This window comes from Camelus bactrianus, chromosome 15 (genome assembly GCF_048773025.1).
Source record: "Camelus bactrianus isolate YW-2024 breed Bactrian camel chromosome 15, ASM4877302v1, whole genome shotgun sequence".
Taxonomy (NCBI): Eukaryota; Metazoa; Chordata; class Mammalia; order Artiodactyla; family Camelidae; genus Camelus; species Camelus bactrianus.
This window is the reverse complement of record NC_133553.1, coordinates 19,016,349-19,039,215: the sequence shown is the minus strand read 5'-3', so window position 1 is coordinate 19,039,215 and position 22,867 is coordinate 19,016,349. Positions and strand designations below refer to the sequence as shown.

Sequence of the window (22,867 nt, the reverse complement as noted above, 5' to 3'; positions counted from 1 at the left end):
GGGTGGGGCAAGGGTGCTATTAGCAAAAGAAAAGAAAGGATTGTTTTTAGGCCTGGACATCTTTTGGCAGGGAAGGGAACTGGCAAGTGTTTTTTACCCCATAGATAACCTCTTGTTCCTCTGGGGGATGGAGGGGGCCATGTGACAGATGACCTCATTGGTGCTGACCAGACAGTTCCAAACTGGTTGATGAAGATGACTTTTCTGTTGAAGGTTGAAACTGCAATTAAGTATTAAACCTAGGTTTTGGTTTCATGGGCAAAAGCAGGCCTGTGGTTTTTCTTTAACAAATCCCTCCCCCTAACCTGCCCCTAGTTCTGTTTTCTTATCAGTGAATGTGGTGCCACTGTCTGCCCAGGTATCCAAGCCAGAAACCTGGGAGTCTTTTAGTGATCTCCCCCTGGATGGCTCAGTGGCTTCCTAGCTGATTTTCCAGACTCCGGTCTTGTCCCCTCTCTCCATTCTACACACTGCAGTCGTCAAACCCAAGTTCATGTGCCCGACGCACAGTGAGGCGAAACGAACTGAAATGTTAGAGTTTGGAGCAGAGAAAGGTTTATTGATCAGGAGGATGCCGATGGAGAAGATGGGAGACATAGGCTAGTCTCAGATCCATCTTCCTGGCTGGCTAGGGTGTCAGGTTTTTAAAGACAACTTTTGGGGTGAAGGTGCAGGGGGCATGGCTTTCTTCTGATTGGTTGGTGGTGAGGTAACAGGGTAGTGTTTCATGAGTCTTAACCATCAACCTCTGGTTCCACCCAGACTGGGGTCTCTGTGTTTGTGGTCAGCATGTAGTCACCGCCCTCCACTGGGGGGGGGGTCTTAGTTCTTGCAGGACAACTCAAAGATTTGTGTCAGATTGTTCTGTATATCCCTTGAGGAGGAACTGGGACTCTGTTTTATCCCTGAACTATTTGTTTCTTGACTTCTTTTCCTTTGTTTCTGCATTCCCTCACTTCTCTGGTTAGTAATTGCCTGAATCTGCTCTTTGGAACTCAGTGTCAGCCTAGGAGACTAAAGCCTTTTTCTACAAACAAACCAGGGGCCCAGAAAGGCTTGTGACCCCCCCTGCAGGGTCCTGCTTGGTTTCATCCCCCCCTTTCTCTGATACTCTTCAATCCTGAGGGCAACAGGGGCTGGACAAGAAAGAATAAAGTTTTGGATAGAGTGGTTAATCATAAACTCGGAAGAGGAGCTCAGTTTGAGGGGGACTTGGTTTCACAGTCATGATGAAATTTCTCACTTACAGCTGTCGCCCTTGTAGAAAATCCACAGTCCTGACTGTGGTTCCACTGCCCTTCACGACCTCTGCCTGCTCGCTGACCTCAAACCTCTTCACATCGTCTGTGCCATTCTAAACACCCTCGCCTCACCGAGGTGCTTTCTTTGGGTATGTTTTGTTCTGTATTTCTCGTGGACGTGAGCATAGGTATGCCCTCTACTTAGAACCCTCTCCTTTCTTCCCTTGGCTGCCTCCTAATCTTTTTGGTCTTTAGTACAGTCTCCCTGGGAAAGCATCCTTGGCCTGCCAGGCAGGGCTCATGCTCCCGTGTGTCCTTCCGTAATTTCTTGCACCTCCCTCTCCCTTGGCGTGTGACATACTTTGTCATTTTTGTGTGATGCTCTTTCAGTATCACAAAATTAGAAATATAGTTCTCTTTCTCCTCATTTATATTCCTAGTGCCTGGAAGGGAGGAGGTTTTCAATAAATATCTGTAGAATGAACAGGGTGTGGCCTAGTGGAAAGAGGAAAAGTACGTGCAGAATGTGTGTGCAAGAAAGGAGGGGTGGGAGTGAGTGTGGAAAAGATACCAAAGAGAGGAAGGGTAGGGTCCCTAAGGAGGACTAGACAGGAGAGGCCAAGTGGGGGAAACTGTAGCAGGTGGCAGAGAAGGGCAGGGAGAGGGTGGGGACCTAAATCATGCAGTACTCCAGCCTGACCTCTTGAGTTGTGTCTGTGTTCTAACTTGTCTCTGTAGCCAGCAGAAATGAGAAAAGCTCAGTTGTTTAGGGTGATTGTTGGAGCAACTTGAAGAAAGCAAGGAAGGTGTTCTCATTCTAGAGTGCTGGGCAGCCATTGTTGGAGTTTCTAAAAAATATGGCCACATACTGAGCTAATAAGAAAGGTAGTTTTTGTAGCATTGTCTCGTGTTAACTGTCATAAAACCTACTGTAAGAAGTTAAGTGGTTTATACTTGAGTTTTTTGAGATTTTTGGATATGGACAAAGAATAAACTCTTGGGAAGTGGGGGAAATGCAAATTCTGTTGAGAAGCTATAGGATATTAGATTACCAATGGATGGAATTTTGGAGAAGTGTGGTAAAATGCTGAGCATCTGAGAGGTTACTTGCAAGAGCGGGAGCTCGGGTTGTTGGGCGAGGAGAGCGCGTTTAGTGTGTTGTTTGTAATGGCTCCGGGACATCCAATTTGAGATGTCTCGTTATTAAAAGAGGGCAAATTACAGTTGAAACATATTAGTTAAGTGTTTTAAAGTGCTTTAGCAAGCTACGCTTAAAAAGTGCTTATTATAGAAAAATACCTAAAGATAACCAATGATGTTACTTTTATTTTTTTTAGGCCTGTTTTTATACATAGTTAAGATCATGCGATATGAATAGTTTTTTAATCTACCTTTGTTTATTTAATATTATAGTATAAGTATTTTCTCATGTTCTTAAAATCTGTTAACATTTTAAATGATTGCAGTGGGGTTTTTTTGTTTGTTTGTTTTTGTCATTTGGAAGTGGTATAATGTCTTGTTTCCCAGGTGTCAACTTACTTTGTTTCCAACTTTTGTTTTTAAAAATATGCAAAGCTGAACCATGAACATCTTTGTGCGTAAAGGTTTTTTTCTTCATTTTGAGCTGTTTCTGTAGTTTAGCCTAGTTTAATGGTTCTCAAGCTTGAGTGTGCATTAACATCACCTGGAAGGCACATTAAACACAGATTGCGGGGCCCGACGCCTAGAATTTCCAATTAAGGAGGAGTGAGGGGAGAAACAAATTCCCAGGTGATGCTTTTGGCTGCTGGTATGGGGACCACACGTTGAAAACAACTGGCCTGTATTACTGACAATGAAACTACAGTATTGAGGTTAAGTTTTGCAGTCAGTAGGAGTGATTATGATCTTGAATGAAACGGAGTCCATGTAGCAACCTGATTGAGGGACTTCAAAGAGCTAAAGGATTGTATTAGCCTCTCAGTGTTGAGAATTTTGCAATTTGTGAAGATAGGAGTGAGTGCTATTTTGTGCAAGGTTCTGTGCCAGGTGTTGTGAGGTAAGGATACTGTGATTTTTAAAACAGAGCTCACTTGTGGCTATTTTAAAATCTATTTGTGAGATAGGACAAATATAACTCAAAAATGCCAGAAGAAAGGTGTAAACAGAGGGCATCCGGATTCAGTGGGAGGCAAGGTCATGTTTGACTGACATGTCAAAAAGTAGGAGGCCGAGAAGTAGAAGGTCGAAGAAGAGCTAGGCTATTTTTAAGCAGTTTCAAAAGGTGACATCAGTAAAGCCTGGGGTTTTCAGCCAAGACAGGCCCAAGTTTAAATCCTAGTGCTGTGTTACGTTAGCTTTGTGATGTTATTTTCCCCGAGTCTGTTTCTTCATCTCTAAAATGGGGCTGTTACCCCAAGGATGTTTGTGCAGATAACATAAAACACCCAGAATGGTGTCTGGTAGGAAACAGCACACTCAAAAACTGTTGAATAAATGATAAGCTTCTTGAAGGTTTTTCGATGATGCCTCTATGCATTACAGTTAGCCAGGCCAAATCACCAGTAACTATCCATTGGCATAAAAGAGATTGATGCCTTCTGAAACAGCTTTCCTCTGGATTAAATTTAAAAGGGAATTTCTGTTAACAGAAAATGGGTAGTACCTAGCAAGTGTGAAATTTGCTACCAATTTATTTAATCTTATCTTGAGTTAGAGCCTTGGGTGGACTTTGATTAAATTTGCTTTAACCATATAGCAGTGTTCCTGAGCCATGCTGTCTTCAGGTTTGCTTGAATATTACATGACGATGAGGCATTTTCCCACCTCTCTGTATAGATTGGCCCTTCTTGCTGCCTGCCTGCTGTCCTGCTTTCATGTCCACAGCACTGACATGTGTTTTCTTGTGCGTTGTCTGTCTCTCCCACACAAAATGAGTGCTGCTTTAGGCAAGGACTTTGCTCCCTCGAGTGCTCTATCTCAGTACTTAGACCAGCGCCTGGCACGTAGCAGTGAATGAATGAATTGATGAAGAAACCAATTGAGGATATTTAGAGGAAGAGGAAGGAGAAAAGTATTGAGTGGATTCTTTCTTTTAGAAATTGTTTTGTGAGCATATTTAACCACAGTAGTAATACACTTGTATTTTAAGCTCCTGCTGCTCTATTTTGAGGATGCTCTCAGTCCAGTGGAATGATTTTGAATGCCATTGCTTCTGCAGTGATATTTGTTGAGAGAAAAAGGAAAGCATCAGCTCAAATATTTTTAGACAGTTTTTATAGGGACTTAAGTCACCAAAATTTGTTTTCCAGACATCCTTCTGATTGTGGGAGAGAAAGCAGAGTTGCTGCTGCTAAGAGGTGACTTACAGAGGTAGCATATGATCTATAGTGTTTACTCTCACTCTGTGCCAAATAGAAACTTATTTGTGCTTGTTCTGTCTTTGGGGCAGTTTTTTTGCTTTTGCCTTTCTTGGGTTCCAAGTCAGTCTGGTAAAATAATTTATGTTGATTTTTTTCCCCTAGGGATCAGTTTGGTCCTACCACTTCTACTTCCTGGTGTCCAGTAGATTGACATTCTGCTGTGTCTGTTGAGAGCAACAGTGATAGGGCTGTTACCACTTTTCTTTTTTTCTTTAATTTGGAATATGTGATTTTTCTTTCTCAGTTTTGGTTTGCTCAGGCCATTGATAGATTTGTTGCTCTTTGTGACCATACATCAACTGATAAGGAATCAATTAGCTTAGGTGGGCAATGGGCAGGGCAGGTTGGCACACTTGATCTTAGAAATTCTAAACATAGGAGCCAGAAATGCCTTGCATTTAGAAGTTAGCTCATTGCGTGCTATGATACTTTCTGAGATATCGAAATTATTGGTATCTGATGTGGACATGGACTCATGTTCACCTTTCCCTAATTGTCACAGCTATCTTTCCACAACTGATTTGTTTGACGTAGGGTCCAAAAAAGTTCACACATCGGTTTGCTTGCTGTATTCTTAAGTCTCTTCTGTCTCCACCCCTCCCTTCTTCCTCATGCCATTTGTTTCCTGGAGAAATTGGGTCATCTGTTTTGCAGGAATGGAACATTCTGGGTGTGGCTAATTACTTCCTAAGGTTGTTATTTAATTTGGCAACATCTAGTCTCTTTTTGTCTTAAAAACTGAAAGTTAGATCTTGATTAGATTTAGGCCTCTGTGTGTGTGTGTGTGTGTGTGTGTGTGTACACATATATGATAAGGATACTTAATAGGTCGCACTGGGGCATTATATTAGGAAGAAATTGTTGTCTGACTCTCTTATTTTAATGATGTTACAATTGATTAGTAGGTTTAGGTGTTAATAACCTTTTTACCTGTATTTCAGAAAAGCTTGATTCTTTGCTCTCAGACTACGATATCCTCTCTTTATCCAATATCCAGCAGCACTCTGTAAGAAAAAGGGATCTGCAAGCCTCAACACACTTAGAAACACTACTAACTTTTTCAGCCTTGAAAAGGTAATTTGAATTACTCATAGAATGATGTTGGAGTGCTGGGAGACTTGGTTTGGTAAAAACAGAAAAATAGGAATGTCTACTGAAATTTTAGGAAGTTACACTTTAAAGATTTGTAATTGATACAATTATAGTCTGTCTTGATTCTTTTTATTTTTTATTTTTAAATTTTTAAAATTGAAGTACAGTTACTATGTGTCAATTTCTAGTGTGCAGCATAATGTACCAGTCATGCATGTACATACATATATTCGTTTTCGTAATTCTTATAATAGTGTATTACTTATGCTTAAATTCATGCTGACGATTATTTTAAAAAAGGTCAGTGGGTATTCCAAAGGTATTAATGATGGTATATTTATGTTTATGGAATTCTAACAAGAATTTAAACTAATTGAATGATTACAATCCTTTAAACCATTTAGAACTATCAACCTTTTACTAAGTACTGTCTTCCAAAAGATTTTACTAACTTCCAGAGGATTTTAATGCATTTTTTTGTATGTATATAGGTGATATAGATAACATAGATTTATCTCATTTTTAAAGCTGCATAAATCTTCCTATTGCATAAAATTTTAACAATTTTATTGACTAGTACTCTATAGATGGATATTGTTTAATCAAAGTGATTTTTTTCCCTGAAACTAATAATGCTCCAGTGAGTATCTTTATAAATATACCTAGTCGGGGTATTTTTATAGGATACATTTCTAAAATGTGAACTCCTGGGCTAGGTCAAGGGTACACACATTATAAATGTTTATTAAAATTGACATGTTTCTTCCTAAAGACATTAGACTAGGTTATTCTTCTAGCAACAGTATATGAGTTCACCTGTTTCCTGTTTTCCTTGTCAATACTAGGTTTTATCAACCTTTAACTTTTGTTCCTCTGAAAGGGGTAGTATCTTACAGTTTTGATGTTCATTTTATGTGAAGTTGATCATCTTTTCATGTGTTCATAAGTCATTTGTTTTATTTTGCTGTCTGCCTTTTCATATCCATGTACCATTTTTCTGTTGGGTTTATCCTTTTAGTTACTGAATTGTCATAGTGCTAGTATATTAAGAAAATGAGTCCATCATCACATGTGTTACTGATGTTTTATGCAAATATTTTTTACTACGTCTATTTTTATTTTTCCTACGTCTATTTTTATTTTTCCTAATCATTACCATCATCAGATTATTTTTGAATAATTTCTTTTTGTTAGATTTTATGTCAAAATATTGCAATATTGGTTACCTAGCTTCTAGACCTATAGCAAATTTGAGCACAATGGTGACAATGATAATAGCTATAGTTTCTTAGGTGTATTGTGTCATTTACTTCGGTAGGCACTTCACATATATTACCTCTAATTCTTACTATTCCCTGCATAGAGGGTTTTGTTATTCCCATTTTGAAGGCAATCCCTCCAAAGAAAAAACACCCCAAAAACTGTGGCTCAGAGAGGTTAGGTAAGTTGCCCAGGGTCACTCAGCTAGAGAGTGGAAGATAAAGGATTTGAACATAAGTCTGACTCCAAAACCTGTGTAATTTCTGCTATGCTGATGGGGAGTTTGGTGAAGGAGTGGAGATATCGTAGCAAGAATTGAGTAGGAACAAAGGAAGAGAGGGGGAAACTTTAAAATGACAAGAACTCAAAATTTAGTTTTCTGGGTTTCTTCTGAAGTTAGACTTGAGGTGGCCCATTGAATCCTTGCTCTAGGGTCAGATATTGCCGTGGACTAACATACTTCTCTGTCATGTCTAATAGATGACATTAATTCATTAAGAACAAGTTAAACAATAACTACTTCTTATCTTCTGTACAAGGAAGCAGAGAAGTTTGTAATTAAAATTTTCACCTTAAATGTTAATGGGAAATGTGTCTAACAGTATATGAGAACTTTGTACCAAGTACTTTAAAGGAGTTTATTTCATTTCACCCTCAAAACCATTCAGTTTGTAAGTGGTATTATTTCCATTTGTAGATGAAGATAACTTAGATTTAGAGGTTAAGGCCAAGATCAAACAGTGAATAGGTGTTGGAGGCAGGATGTGAGCCAGGTTTATCAGACTCCAAAGCCCATACCCTTTCTTAAAAAAAATTGGGCTACTTGAAATGATCAGTGGGTAGATGACTGAACTTACCTATGTGAAGTCACTCATTATTTGATGGTGATGGTAAATGAGAAGATTTTCTGTTTTTAAATGATAGAGGAAAGCAAAATAATTTAAGATCATAAAATTAAATTTTGATGTGACTGACCATTAATGGTTGAAAAAGTGTGGAAACACTAAGAGATTGCATAATGAATTAAAAAGTAATTTTATGAAAAAAACCCCAAAATTTGCCTGGAAGTTCCATTTCCTCTGTTTTAATAAATCAAGAAATACTATTATTCTAAAGTAATGAAAAAGTAAATTTGTTTTAATACTATTTTGGATAATGCTATAATTTTTTTGGAAAAAAGTATTTGTTTCTCTTACAAGTGAAATATCTCAAATTATTTGAAGAGTACTAGGATTGATATAGAAATGAAAGTGATATATACCCAGACCATAAATGGTCCACTTATGGATCATTAAAAATAGATATGAGGTACAAGCTTCCTCAAAAACTTATATTGTTTATAAAAAAGTGATGAGGGTGTAATGATGTACAGCATGGTGACCACAGTTAATAATATTGTACTACATATTTGAAAGTTAGATTTTTAAACAGTGGATCTTAAAAATTCTCATCACAAGAGAAAAAAAATTATAACTATGTGAGGTGATGGATGTTAACTAGACTTCTTGTGATGATCATTTCATAGTACATACAAAAGAAGATAGGAACGTAATGTTAATTCACGCTGATTACCGTAAATCCTTAAAGGTCAGAAAGATACATGAAAATGCTAAAGGAAGTCTGTAAGTACATGACAACATAATTTGAGGGAGGATAAAGTAAAATACTAATTCTGACTGACATCTCCTGTTGGAGGTTTTATAGCTCAAAGGTGAACATTGGAAACTTAAAAAACAGGAGTTTTACCAATACTTGGTCCTTATTTTTTACAATATAGCAGATGCATAGAAAATGAAGAGTGCAGTGCTAGTGATTTTTTTTTTTCTGGGAAAGAACATTAAGTGAAAATAAAATTGAGACTCCTAGAGAGTCTTAAACTAAACAATAAGGCGTTTGTAAGACGGATGCTCTTCTTTTCAAAGTTCTCAGCATAACTGACAGGGGAAAAAAATCGTAACTGTGAATGTGTGGGAAGATATGTTTTAGGATAGCAGGAGAAAATGTTCCATGGTTTTCTGAAATAATGTTCTATTGTCTGTCCTTCCCAATGACCAATTAAAAACCACAGAATTACCTTGTTATGCTCAAAAAGTTAAAAAAATATTTGTTGCCATGGAGATGGTCCCAGTCTAGATTCTTCCTGGCAGTTTAGACTTATGCAAACCCATGAAGAAGTAACATTTTATAATTTCAACACCATAGTTGACAAAATTAGTTCCTGTGGCTGAGATGAAAAACATACCTTTATCTTTGTTGTTCATGGGCACACTGAAAGAACTCTATAAATGATGATTGAAAATTCTTGCTCACCACACGCAGTTTTTATGTCAGGAATGAAACTCGTAGAAAACAAGAGTATTAAGCTAACTAAAGAACTGGAGTGTGTATTTTAAAGTCCGTACTGGGTACCTTATATTTACTTTCCTCATGGTAATTGCAGATTACTTTTTTCAAGTTAAGTTCTCTTTAGAAGGAGAAAAGAAGCAGGAGTACTTCTAAATATAGAAAGTAGCATTAATTTGCACAGCAATAAGGCGACCTTGATTGCTGGAGGCCCCATAGTACAGGCATTTGAAATAAACTAAATTCAATGTTCAGTTTCACCATTTACTGGCTGTGTAACCTTGAGTATGTTGATTAACCTCCAAGCCTCAGTTTTTACTGTGTGAAGTAAAGACAACATACAGAGCAGCTGGCACTGAGTAGGTGCTCAATAAATGGTACCCAGTAATCTCAGTCTTTAATAACTTTTGAGGAAATAGATAAGGACATGCAACTGGAGAGTTTAAGGTTGGAGTCCTTACTTAAATTAGGGACTCCAAACTTAAACTCTCCAGTTGTATTTCCTTATTTTTTAGAGTCTCCAGAAAAGATGAATGTATAAGCTCTTTGAATGTTTTTCCCCTCCAGTTTTAGTTTCTTTTGATCTGCCGAGTTCTCACAACTAAAGAAATTAGTCTGTCCTTACTGGCAGTGTTAACTCTTAAGTACCACAGTGAAACAGTGGTTATAATTTGCATAGTACTTTATTAATGTCAACTCTCTTGTCAACTTCGTAAGTTTAATTAAATGAAAATAGGCCTGGTTTCTGTGCTTAGAGTAACGTACGGATGCATTCTTTCTTTAGGCATTTTAAATTATACCTGACATCAAGTACTGAACGGTTTTCCCAAAATTTCAAAGTCGTGGTGGTTGATGGGAAAAATGAAAGCGAGTACCCAGTCAAATGGCAGGACTTCTTCAGTGGACACGTGGTTGGTTAGTAGATTTATTTGCTTGTCCTTGTGTCTGGCGGATTGGGTGTCCAGACTGAACTTGATTGCATGTTCTTTTTTTTTTTAATTAAAAATTTTTTTAAATAATTAATTTGGGGGTCATTTATTTATTTATTTTCAATGGAAGTACCAGGGATTGAACCCTGGACCTCGTGCATGCTAAGCACACACTCTACCACTGAACCGTAGCACCCGCCCCCTCCCCGGCATATTCTTTTTGAGGGGAGGAAAAAGAGGTCAGTAAAGTGCTACTGTTTGTCTTTTATCTGAGCTTGGTACGTCTGGAAGCAGAGACATTCAAACAGGAGGAAATGAGTATATCCAGCATGTCCTCCTAGCCAGCTCTATTGATAGTTAAAGGGATTTCCTCTTAAGTCATGTGAATTTAACCTCTTGTCTCTGGGGAAGGATTGTAGGCTTCCCTTATGAGATTGGAAACAAAGAAAGATAGGAGATAAAGTAATTGACTCTATGGTCCTGTTATGTATTTATTTAAGAAAATATATCAAGCAATTTCAGTTTTACTTGTGGAAATTTTTTTGCAATAAGAAAAAAAAAAAGACACTAAAATACCCAAATAGTATAGTTCACGACCTGTATATTCTGAATCATGCTTCCTGCCTCCTCTTAGTTCTTTCTTACCCCAAATTAGGTAAAATTATTCCAGAAGAAAAATCTACACTCTGTTTTGTTTTATAACACACTCTAGATAATTCTCCTAAGAGGTTTGTGGGAAAGAGGCCAGTTTCAGATGAGTAGGAAGTGAGACTGCCCAGCTGCTTTCTGGGCAGTGTTGCTTGGGGGTATCTCCCTGCAGTGCCGAGGTGCATTCCACGCGGATGAAGGCCTTGGCTGATTTTTATTGACAGTAGTGCGTAGTTTATTTTTTGATTTAAATATTTTTTAATAATGACTCTTTTTTTTTCCTCTTAAGGTGAGCCTGATTCTAGGGTTCTAGCCCACATAGGAGATGGTGATATTACAATAAGAATCAACACAGATGGGGTGGAATATAATATAGAGGTAAGTCTACATGTGAACTTTTTTCTTAGGAGCAAATATCTCTGATTTTTAGAAAGCCTTTTCTCTCAGTTGTTTTAAGAAGAAAAAGGTCTTTAATTATACTTACTTTTCTCCTTGTATTTAAAGCTTTTTGTTTTAACCAGGAAAATAGATGAATTAAAAAAAAAGGTTTTTTTCTTAACATATCTAAGACTCTGTCATAAGATGCACTCTGTATTTTTAAGTACTATAATTGAGAGAAAGTCACATGTTGGGTGGAAAATAGGATGAGAAAACTTTCTTTCCCTCATTTTTTCTTTATTCTTTCTTAATAATCCTACTGGAAGTGTAAACGTTCTCAAAAGTGAAGGCAAATTCTTGTTTCTCTGTTTCTCTCGTTCCCTCCTAGGTGTTCTAGATATGCAAGATAAATAAAAGGTGATAGTTCATAGTCTGAGAAGTTCAAAAAGGAAACTACAGGAAAATCAGGCTCTGGCCACTCTTCTGTTGAAATACTAGCATTAGAAACCAAGACCGAACTGGCCACGTCTGTGCAGGATGCCTCCCTGTATGTCAGATGCTAGTCCAGAAAACAAAATGGTTGCCACAGATTTGTGGCTGAAGAGTTTCTGCATCCCTAGGAAAATGAGAATGCTCTGGGTAGGGGTGATATCACTGAAACAGAACACTTGTGGGAAAACGATCACTGAGGTTGATCAGAATGAAAGTTTCAGGTATATTTGAGTGCCGTTAGGGGTCAGACAAGGTGCTGCTGCTGCAGTTACTGTAAATGTTCGTAACGTTCCTGCTGCCTGGCCATGGTCATTTGTCTAGCTATCACTGCGAAGAAGCAGTGTCTGTCTCTGGCCATGCAGTCACTTCAGTCTGTTAGTGTTGAGACTATCTGATGTCAGTGTTTTGGGGAGTGTGGCACACCAGAGTGAGTCAGCAAATTAGCACAAAGTAAATGAGCATTTGCTCTAGAACAGGCAAATCAACCAAGTCTTAAATTTACGTATTCATTCGATTTATTTTTTTTAAAGTACTTTTTTACACACTCCCTAAAAAATTCAGAAAATAGATTACCCACTACTGGGAGATATAAGTATTAACATTTTGATGAATATCTTTCCAGGTTTTTTTTTTTTCTATACATATAAACACAAATAAGTAGTTATACAGAGAGGTTTTTCCTATAAAATTAGGACCATATAATATGTATAGTTTGTTTTCAAATATTTTTCATGTAACTATGTAATTATGAACATTTTTCCATGTTAGTAAATGAAGATCTAAATTAGGGTTTTAAATAAATGCTACCTGTTGGTTCATTGAAACATTGCACCACTTATTTAACCAATCCACCACTGACGCTCAATTATTTCATTTCTAATTTTTGGAATTAAAAATGCTGTGGTGAACAGCTGTTGGGCATGCCTCTTGGTGCATGCATTTAGTTAGAACAGTCTTGGTGGTGGGAAGCAGCCAACCTGGGAAGCTGTAGGAAACTGCCTGGGCTGTGCCAAGTTTCACGTCGGCAGCTCCCATGGCTCTGTAGCTGCACACATTGCTCATCAAGGCCGATGTGGGTCGGGTGATCCTTCTCCACCTTGTAGCTCTGACATCTGGACAGATGTTCTGTGAGGTTGCCACAGAGGGGAAACATATGGAGAATCCCACGGGGGACTTTTAATGGCCAGGCTTGGAAGTGGCCTACATCATTCCACTCACATGCTTAGAGCTCTTGTCCCTGACCTGCCTTCCAAGGAACCTGGGAAAGATAACCTCCTGTGCTCAGAAAGATGACACAGTGTAGGGAATGCACAGCATCGCTTCTGCCACGGTGCACGTCCTTGCTCATTTCCTTAGGGTAATCTATTACTTCTTCATCCAAAATGTGTGCATTTAGGGTGCAAATTAAATTTGCTCAGATTCCTCACTTTTCCAAATGCTTCCCTTTGGGAGAATTAAGAATTGTTTCCATCCATACTTCTCTGTTTCACTAAATACAAAAATGACCATAATTAATATTCACTGTGAGATGTTCACTTAAAAGCGAACTCATCAGGTTTATTGAAGGACTTTCGCATGAGATTAATAATTTTTTAAACTGAAAAAGTGGTTTATTACTTAGAAGCCTACGACCCTTCCCCTCTGCCTCAACTATCCCAGCCCTAGGAAACCACTAATCTACTCCCTGTCTCTTTAGATTTGCCTTTTTGTTTTAGACTTGCTCGGTCATTTCGTATAAATGGAATCACACAATATGTGGCTTCTTTCACTTAGAATGTTTTTGAAGTTTTTCCGTATTATATAGCATGTGTCAATTATACTGTTTCTTTTTATTGCCAAATAATATTCCATTGTATGGACACACACCACATTTTGTGTATTCATTCATCAGCTGGACATTTGGGTTGTTTCCACTTTTGGGCTATTATGAATAATGCTGCTGTGAGCATTTGTGAAAAGTTTTTGTGTGAGCATGTGTTTTCATTGCTCTTGGGTATATAACACACCAGTAATGGAATTGCTGTCATATGGTATCTCTGTTTTTAACCTTTTAAGGAACCACCAGACAGTTTTCCACAGTGGCTATACTTCATATTCTCACTGTTTTACATTTACTGCGTTTTACATTCCACGTTACATTCTTACTGGCAGGAGATGAGGGTTTCTCCACATCCTTGCCAATAATTGTTATATGTCTTTTTGATTATAGCCGTCCTTGTGTGTATGAAGTGATTTTCATTTCCAGGATGGATGTGGAGATACATATATATACATACATACATATATCCACATGGCCTTTCTTGTACAAGCTGCCTGGTTCTGATGAGACCAGAGAAGAACTTTGTTTTGAAAAAGATAGCCACATCCTCTTATCTTGGGTAATCTTGCCTGTATGTTAGTGCTGATTTACTGTGGCCACACAATGTATGAGTGAAGATTTAAAAAAACAGAAAGAGGCTTTCTCTGAAATCAGTAAGTTTTAGGCATATCGTTGCAGTTTTTCAGGTTTCTCTCATGAAAATATGTGTGTTCTTTCCTGTGCATAAACTCTATCGTGGCAAAAAGATGTTAAGGAAATGAGAATGAAAATCCCATGAGAATATTGTCTTGTCTAAATTTGATTCCTAATATGTTCATCACCTGGAACGGTGCCAGCATACAGTAGGTACTACATAAGTATTTTTGAATGAATGAACAGAAAAGGATATGCATTTCCTCTTCTGGATCTTCTAAAAGATTTTATAACTTGTGCAAAATAAGGCTTTTTTCATATACAGATAAAATCAGAGAGTGAATAACCCATGTACTTATTTACCAGCATAGATACTCTGATAAAAATTGAAATGATTTATTTTCAGTAAAATGACTAGTCAGTTTACTTAACCTGGAAATGAATGTTACCTAAAAACAAGGAAAGGGTGTTGTAAGAATTTCATGTTTAGAAATTTTTATATTTTCAATCTCAGTTTTATTTGTTTTCTATTTTAGCCACTTTGGAGACTAATTAATGATACTAAAGACAAAAGAATGTTAGTTTATAAATCTGAAGATATCAAGAATGTTTCCCGTTTGCAGTCTCCAAAAGTGTGTGGTTATATAAAGGCGGATAATGAAGAGTTGCTTCCAAAAGGGCTGGTAGACAGAGAGCCGCCTCATGGTAAGACTGAAAAAATGTATTTCAAATAAGAAACAAGCATAACAGCTGTCTTCAGTAGGGGTGGTGGTTAATTGATTAAAAAAAACATGATTATCAAGTAACTACAGTATTGAAAGTAGAGTTTTGTTCAGAAATTTCTTAAGTTAATTTTTTTGTCTATAATGTACATATGAATAAATATATTAAAATAGATAAAACAAATGAATTAAAAATTGTTTTTTATTTGGAGGAGAGGTAATTAGGCTTTTTTATTTTTAATTAGGTTTATTTATTTAATGGAGGTACTGGGGATTGAACCCAGGACCTCGTGCGTGCTAATAAGCAGGTGCTTTACCACTGAGCTATACCCTCCCCCCAAAACAAACTAATTTTTAAATGTTTGATTATCTGGATATTTTTACCATTACTTGGGTTAATTTGTAAACTTCTTCTAGAAGAAAATGACACTTTCATAGCCCAGCAATAAATAGGTTATTGTTTTATTCTGTTAAATACTTTTGCACTTTTCCTTGGTTTTGAATTATACAATTTCAAAACCTCATATTACTTTTTCACTTTTCTATCTTCCCCTAAATTGTTTTTTTGTTCAAGATACCATTAAGGATACTGAGCTCAAATAATATTTGTTTCAAAAATATGTTAGATTTAAAATGTTACTATAAAAAACTCCTTGTTTTGATGAATTTTGATTTAATAGTGCATACAAATTCATATTAGAGCTTGTCCATCGGGTGAGGAGAAGAGCTGACCCTAATCCCATGAAGAACACGTGTAAATTACTGGTGGTAGCAGATCATCGCTTTTACAGATACATGGGCAGAGGGGAGGAGAGCACAACCACAAACTACCTGGTAGGTGTTTGATGCTGGGTCAGGTATGGGACAAAGAAGTTCATGTAGATAGGCAAATTGTGTTTAAGAGAAGACTGCTATCATTTGAAACATCATGAAATGAGATCTATTTCAGATGCTCTATGATTTCCTAGGATATTTGGGAACTGTCTGAGGTTCTTACATTATTGTGTAGAGATTCTAGTTTCAAATTTCTGAAAACCCATTTTACCTTTCAACTAAGATCTTCTGCACATCAGAATTTTTATGTGGATTATGTTTAGGGAAAGTTCATAATGTAGGTCTCCTTTATACAGGTGAACTTTTGGAAAGCATCACTGCTGTAATGGCAGTGCTTCTGTTGGTGACACATGTGGATGTGTGCTCCAGAGTGGGGAAGGGGAGAAAGTATTTGTATTATTTTTGCTTATGTGTATATATCAAAGAAGTTGGTCAGTTGGGTTTATGTCATATAAGATAGCTAATTGTTGGACTATAACTGTGAAATGAGACTTTTGGGGTCACAACTAGAGGGCAGAGATTTGAAGGAAAGATTACAGAAGTATTGATGCTGGATTTTTAAGCATTTACTATTGTAATTTTAAAAGTCAAGGGATTCATATTTCATTGACATTTTTTTGTCAGCATGACCTCATTCCTCGTGATAACTTGGCACTGACCGTGGTGATGTTGAAGGAATAAGAGAATGCAGCTATTCATTCGTAGTGTGGAGCCCGGCGCAGCAAAGACGTCTTTCTCCTTGCCTTGCTGCTCCCGTTCTGTGTTTTTTCTCTCCCCTTCCTCACCCCTCTTTCCTGTCCTTTCCTCGTCAAGTGAGTTTATTATGAGGGTAGTAGGAGTTGTGTGTGAAGTCACTGTAGTTCTTGTTCCTAAGTAAGAAATTCTTTCCTGAAAAGCTTCTTTCTTAGTATGGGTTTTGTACTAGGGGCTCTGAGTTTACTTCTTTGTTTATTACACCAAGAATATGAATACAGTGAGAAGTCTAGTCTCAAAAACAGCATTTCTTAGTCTTCCAGTTACTATAGGCAAAGAACAGTTTCTTAGACCTGCAGTGTGCTTCACAGTTGCCAGAACCTCATTTACCCAAGTTTTTGAACAATAAAATGTTCTCTTTGAGGAGAAGATAGGTAATAAGCACTTTGTTATGTAGTTTGAGTTGCCCTCATCTGTCACACTGCCCCTCCTCCCTCAGTGTCCTATACCCACCTCACCCCCTCTGTCTCTCTTTGTACCTGGTCCTCAGGGCTGCACTTTGCACAGGGAGGGTCTGGGACAGGATTAGTTAGCAGTAATCCTTGCTCCTTACATCTTTCCGAAGAAGGCATTTCTTTTTTTCCTGTTTTGTTTGTTTGTTTGTTTGTTTGAGGTACTTGGCAAGAGAGAATGAACAGAGTACTTCTTAGAAGGAAATATTTTAGGTAATTTGATTGACTTTTAACTTTCATTTTTGTAATTGACTGGAACGGCAGGTTTTAAAAAGCCTGTTAACTTGATACTTTGGTTCTGTAGGCAGTTGATGACCTGAAATTTGTGATGAGCTGTATGTACCACTGCTTACTCTGGTAGCAACACTTGAAGTTGGAGGCCAGGAATGATTTCTTTGTTAGAGTTGTTAACGTAAAGAATTAACATCTTAATGCTAGTTTTTGTAACTGGTGAAACTTTTACAACCGTGTTTTCTCTAAAATTTTTTTAAAAATCCCTACAGAACTTACATGACATTGCAAAGAGGTGCAAAGAGATATATAATGTCTTCCCCCCTCTCTCTCATGCACACAGATAGAGCTCATTGACAGAGTTGATGACATCTATCGAAACACTTCGTGGGACAACGCAGGCTTTAAAGGTTATGGAATACAGATAGAGCAGGTATTTATCATCGGACGCGGCTCACAGTGCTCAGCTAAGTTATGTGATGTAAACGTTCATCATTTGTATTCAAAACCCAGAAACCGATCTTCCGTTTTAATCATGAATACTCTCAAATGCCGTAGATTTTTATCTGAATAACTTAACAGTGTTTTTGATATTAATTCTATATAGATTATGAAATTTTCTGTTCTTTGGCTTGTTTTAGGCAGAAAGCTTTTCTATGCTACCACAATCTCTATTTTTTCTGAATTCGTGCCTTTTTTAATCTCCTGTATTGTTTTATTTTTCTCTGATTATGCTTTATGTCTTCAGTTAGAATCCTAGCACATATTGTTGAATACTTAGAAAATTGACTTAAAAATACTGGGTACATTTGCATGGCATTTGTACATAGAGAACCATTAGGTCTCTTTTCCCCAAATCTCCTGAGTTCTTACCTGTTAGTAGAGTATGTCCAGCAATGAGGTACTTATGTCATCCTAAGTGTAGCTCATAGTGAAGATTGTTCCAAATCGGTAAGACTGATTAGAAAGACTTCTGAAATTGGATATTGCTTTGGACAGACATTTTGTCATGGAAATTATTATCTCTGTTTCTTCCAAGCTTTTTGTGCTCAGCTAGCCATGTTCTTATGGGTTCTGTAGTGTAGAATTTAGAGTAAAAAGGAAAAAAGCTTTTGAAACCATGCATCATACTTACAAATGTTAAACTTTTATGGTACTTATGTAAAGCTAAGAGAATTATTTCCCCCTTTTCCATTCTCTTTTACTGTTTTGCACTTTCTTTTTTAAGTTATTATTTGAATAGGTAATATATACACATGGTACAAAAGCCAGTGAAAAGTAAGTCTCCTCAACCTCTGCCCATTGTCAAACCAGTTCCTTTCCCCAGAGACGTCATGTCACTAGTTTCATCCGTATCTTTCCAGAGTTATTTTATGCATGTGTAGCGTGTGTGTGTGTGTGTTTGACATATTCGTGGCATGCTGTACTTTTTTGCATCTTGCTCTTTCATTTCATGAAAACCTCACTTGTTTAAAATAGCTGCATCATGTTTGAGTTTTAGGAGAACAATAAATCTCCTTTTTGCTCTAGAAATTTGGAACCAGTTGAAAAAAATAGATGTGATGGGTGATTACAATACCAGCTTTTTAAATGGTAATAGGTAGATTGGAGGATGTGGTTTAGATGTACAAAGTGGGCTGCCACCTAGTTCTTCCCAGAACTGGTCTTGATCACCCACCGCCAGCGCTGGGGAGCCCACCCCAGTGAACTACCACGTGGTGGCAGAGCAGACGGGAAGAGATGCCAGCAGCAGCTGAGCTGAGCATGGCTTTGTTCCTTGTCCAGATTTGCCAGCCTGAATGTTTCACCCCCTTTGGAGAGGAGGCTTTGTTCCCTTTTTAAAGTAGGATTACTATGAGTGAGTATTAATGTACAAGGAAAAGCCCCTGTTCTTTATGCTCTTCTCCCTGTGGTGTGCAGTGATGGCCACCCTACTGTTCTGCATCTCTGAATCACTGACTGCTGTTGGGATAAATGTTTCAGCTCATGAAACCCAGGTTGTCATTTTTTTCCCAACTAAATATAGAAGAAATGAAAGTTTAGGAATACATTTACAAGTCATTCGTTGATATATGTTTTCCATACCATATACTTCTCAGTGTGATTTTAAACATTGGATATTAGAGCTGAGGACTTTTATGGAATTTTGGCTCTAAAACTTTTTTTTATTTTTTAGAATGGTAGATGGTCTTTTTTTAACAATGCAGTATTACTTCAGTCTTGTGACTTTTCTGAGGTGTTCTAAGTATTCTCTCTCTTTAAGTATAGATTCGCATTCTCAAGTCTCCACAAGAGGTAAAACCTGGTGAAAGGCACTACAACATGGCAAAAAGTTATCCAAATGAAGAAAAGGATGCTTGGGATGTGAAGATGTTGCTGGAGGTAGGTCGTGGAATCCTGGATGTGTTGTGGCTCATGTCTGTTAATTAATGAAGGGCCATATTAGAAAAGGTAATTGAAAACCAGGCGCAGCTCCAACAGTGACCTTGTCCCCCGTAGCAAGATAGATAGCCAGATGGGCAAAACTGAGAACGAACAATGCTAGAAAGCAGTGCTTCTTAACCTTAATATTTTGGGGAATCTAATGAAGCAATGGAGCTTTGGAAAATAGATACTCAGTGTATACATTTTTTGCACACCATTTTGTTAGTTCAGGTCTCTTTGAAATTTATTGGTAGAGCTCTTAGATCGGTAATTAACACATGTATCAGATGGTAGAAATACAACTTGGCGATCTGACAGTTCTCTACAGGAATTTTTAATTTTTGTGTTTTTATTCTGGTAACAAATCTGAAGATAATTAACCTACATGTTCTATGCCATACGGATTCTTTCCTTGACGAGATATGATTTATCCTTTTTTGTCACGTGATCTCAGTGTCTCAGTTTGTGGGTACTGTTGCTTTGCTGTAAAATGACCGTCTGTGAGGTGATAACGTTGATCTTTTACTCTGTTGTTAATGTATTAATTTCCTGCGGCTGCTCTAACAAAATACCAATCAGGGAGGGAATTAAGAGGTACAAACTATTATGTATAAAATAAGCTACAAGGATGTATTGTACAACACGGGGAATGTAGCGAACCTTTTAAAACTATAAATGAAGTGTAACCTTTAAAAATTGTGAATCACTATATTGCGCACCTATAACTTACGTAATATTTGTACATCAACAATACTTCAATTTAAAAAAGTGTAAAAAAACTGCAGTCGATCATGCGGTACTGTTCTGGAATATTTGGTTGAAACATCTTTTAGTGTGATATATCTGTTAATCTAATTAAGAATATGTATTTCTAAAAAGCAATTCAGCTTTGATATCGCTGAAGAAGCATCTAAAGTCTGCCTGGCACATCTTTTCACCTATCAAGATTTTGATATGGGAACTCTCGGATTAGCTTATGTTGGTTCTCCCAGAGCGAACAGTCATGGAGGCGTTTGTCCAAAGGGTAAGTTTTCTGTTTGTTGTGCGAATATGTAGCAATAGCAAGCTGATTAGATTATGTTATAAATCTGTATTGAATAAGCAATTTGTCTCTGTTCCTTTTTTCCTTTAGCTTATTATAGTCCAATTGGAAAGAAAAACATCTATTTGAATAGTGGTTTGACCAGCACAAAAAATTATGGTAAAACCATTCTTACAAAGGTATGTTCTTTTAATTTTTACAAGGGTAGATTTTGAGCTTATTGTAAGACCTCAGCTGTTACAGATTTATAGGCATTTTTTAAAATAGTAATACATGCTGTTTTTTGTTTCTGTGTAAAAAAACATTTTTAGTGGGAAATACAAAAATAAAAGTAAAAAGAAGAAAATAATAGTTAACTGTCAAGCTTCTTTTGAGACCAATCGGGATTATTGTTTCTCCTCAAGACGTCCCTCCTAGAGCCCTTCATCTTGCAGGTCCTGATAGAGGACGGCTATCCACAGTGTATAAGGAATATACTAAAAACTCAACAATAAAGAAAGAACAACCCAACTTTAAAGTAGCAAAAGATCTTAATAGTCACCTCACCAAAGAAGATACACAGGTGGCAAATAAGTATATGAAAAGATAGATGCTCAACATTGTATGTTATTAGGGAATCGCAGATCAAAACGACAGTGAGATACTAACACCACACAACTATTAGAGTGGCTGAAATCCAAAATGCTGACACCACCAAATGCTGGTGAGGATGTGAAGCAACACGAACTCTCACACACTGCTGATGGGAATGCAAAATGGTACAGACACAAAATGGCAGTTTCTTGTAAAACTAAATGTACTCTTACCATAGGATCCAGCAACCATAGTTGTTAGTATTTGCTCACAGGAGCTGAAGACTTATATTCTCATAAAGACCTGTACATGGATGTTATAACAGCCTTATTAATAATTGTCAAGACTTGGAAGCAACCAAGATGTCTTTCAGTAGGTGAATGGTTAAGCCAACTGGCCCATCCAGACAATGAAATACTATTCAGCACTAAAAAAGGACCAATCAAGTCATAAAAAGGCATGGAGGGACCATAAGTGTATATTGCTAAGTAAAAGAAGCCAATCTGAAAAGGCTCCATCCTGTTTGATCCCATCTGTATGACATTCTGCAAAAGACAAACCATGGAGGCAGTAAAAACAGTGGTTGCCAGGAGTGGATGGGGAATGAGTAGGCAGAGCACAGAGATTTTTCGGGTGTTGAAACTATTCTGCGTACTTTAATGATGGATATGAGACATTATGTGTTTGTCAAAACCCATAGAAAGTACGACACAAAGAGTGAACCTTCATATAAATTCTGAACTTTGATTGGTTCAAAAGAAGTAAAATGGGATGAGAGAAGAAAAATACACCAGTTTTTGGAAAATTTTCCAGGATTGTTTTCTGTGCTGCTGCTTTACCTTTTTGGTATTGCAGCATCATCAGTGGTTTGATTTAACGGCGTCTCTTCCTTGGTCTTCCAAAATTTTTCTATTATAGGACACATAGGACAAAAAACAATTGCTTTGATATTTCTAAAGCATCAGTCTGTTAGAAAATCTTCTAATGAATTTTTCTGAAGCACAGTTTGGAATTACTTCTCCACATTGCACCTTTGGGATTTGTGTACTTTTTGCCCAAAGTGCAAAGTTTTCTCTATGACCATTTTAATACAAACACTTGGAAAGCTTCAAGACATTGATTTTAGCATTGCAACTATGTCTTAAAAAAATTCCAGTGTCTTGCAGAATACACATAAATTTTTTCAGGTTCCATGGAGTGATTTTTTCCCCCCACTTAGGAAAAAAAATCAGTAATTAAATTTGTTATTTTATGCAGACAAACACGGGAGAACTTTTAACTTTACTGGCTGAATTCATCGTTAACATTCAGATAGAAATCTGGTGATGGGATGGATTCAGTGCAGCCCTTTAACTGAATTCTGATAAATAAAATCCTCTAGATCATTAAGTCTGCCGTTGGACATGAATTCAGTCACTGAGATAAGGAGCATGGTTTTGTTATTCTTCAGTTGTCTTTTCCCCCCGCCCCAGCCCCTCATGCTGGATTTTAACAGGGGTGTGGTTGGGGTGAGGGGCAGGAGGCTTGACTGATTGACTGCAGTTTGCTATTTGGTTTATCGCTGTTTGGAACGGCCAATGTTTCGTGCCTCATTAAGAGT

At 37.3% G+C, this 22,867-nt stretch overlaps 1 protein-coding gene and 1 non-coding gene across 8 annotated transcripts in view; one reads left to right on the top strand and one right to left on the bottom strand.

Annotated features, from left to right (window-relative positions):
- Positions 1–22,867, top strand: part of ADAM17 (ADAM metallopeptidase domain 17) — a 44,019-nt gene that overhangs the window by 5,025 nt on the left and 16,127 nt on the right. For 2 of the 7 annotated variants that reach the window (XM_074341635.1, XM_010964032.3), the window contains exons 2-10: positions 5,584–5,716; positions 10,122–10,252; positions 11,204–11,292; positions 14,773–14,941; positions 15,659–15,792; positions 17,572–17,661; positions 19,497–19,610; positions 20,532–20,676; positions 20,785–20,873. In XM_074341635.1, the coding sequence (XP_074197736.1) occupies positions 5,584–5,716; positions 10,122–10,252; positions 11,204–11,292; positions 14,773–14,941; positions 15,659–15,792; positions 17,572–17,661; positions 19,497–19,610; positions 20,532–20,676; positions 20,785–20,873 (1,094 nt within the window). Of the gene's footprint in view, positions 1–5,583; positions 5,717–10,121; positions 10,253–11,203; positions 11,293–14,750; positions 14,942–15,638; positions 15,793–16,493; positions 17,211–17,571; positions 17,662–19,491; positions 19,611–20,531; positions 20,677–20,784; positions 20,874–22,867 lie in introns of those variants that run through there. The other 5 variants (XM_045523405.2, XM_045523407.2, XM_045523408.2 and 2 more) reach the window with 5 other exon arrangements.
- TRNAN-AUU (transfer RNA asparagine (anticodon AUU)) lies at positions 15,218–15,293 on the bottom strand. The gene is given in 2 exon segments: positions 15,218–15,253; positions 15,257–15,293. It is a non-coding gene; the product is annotated as a tRNA-Asn (tRNA).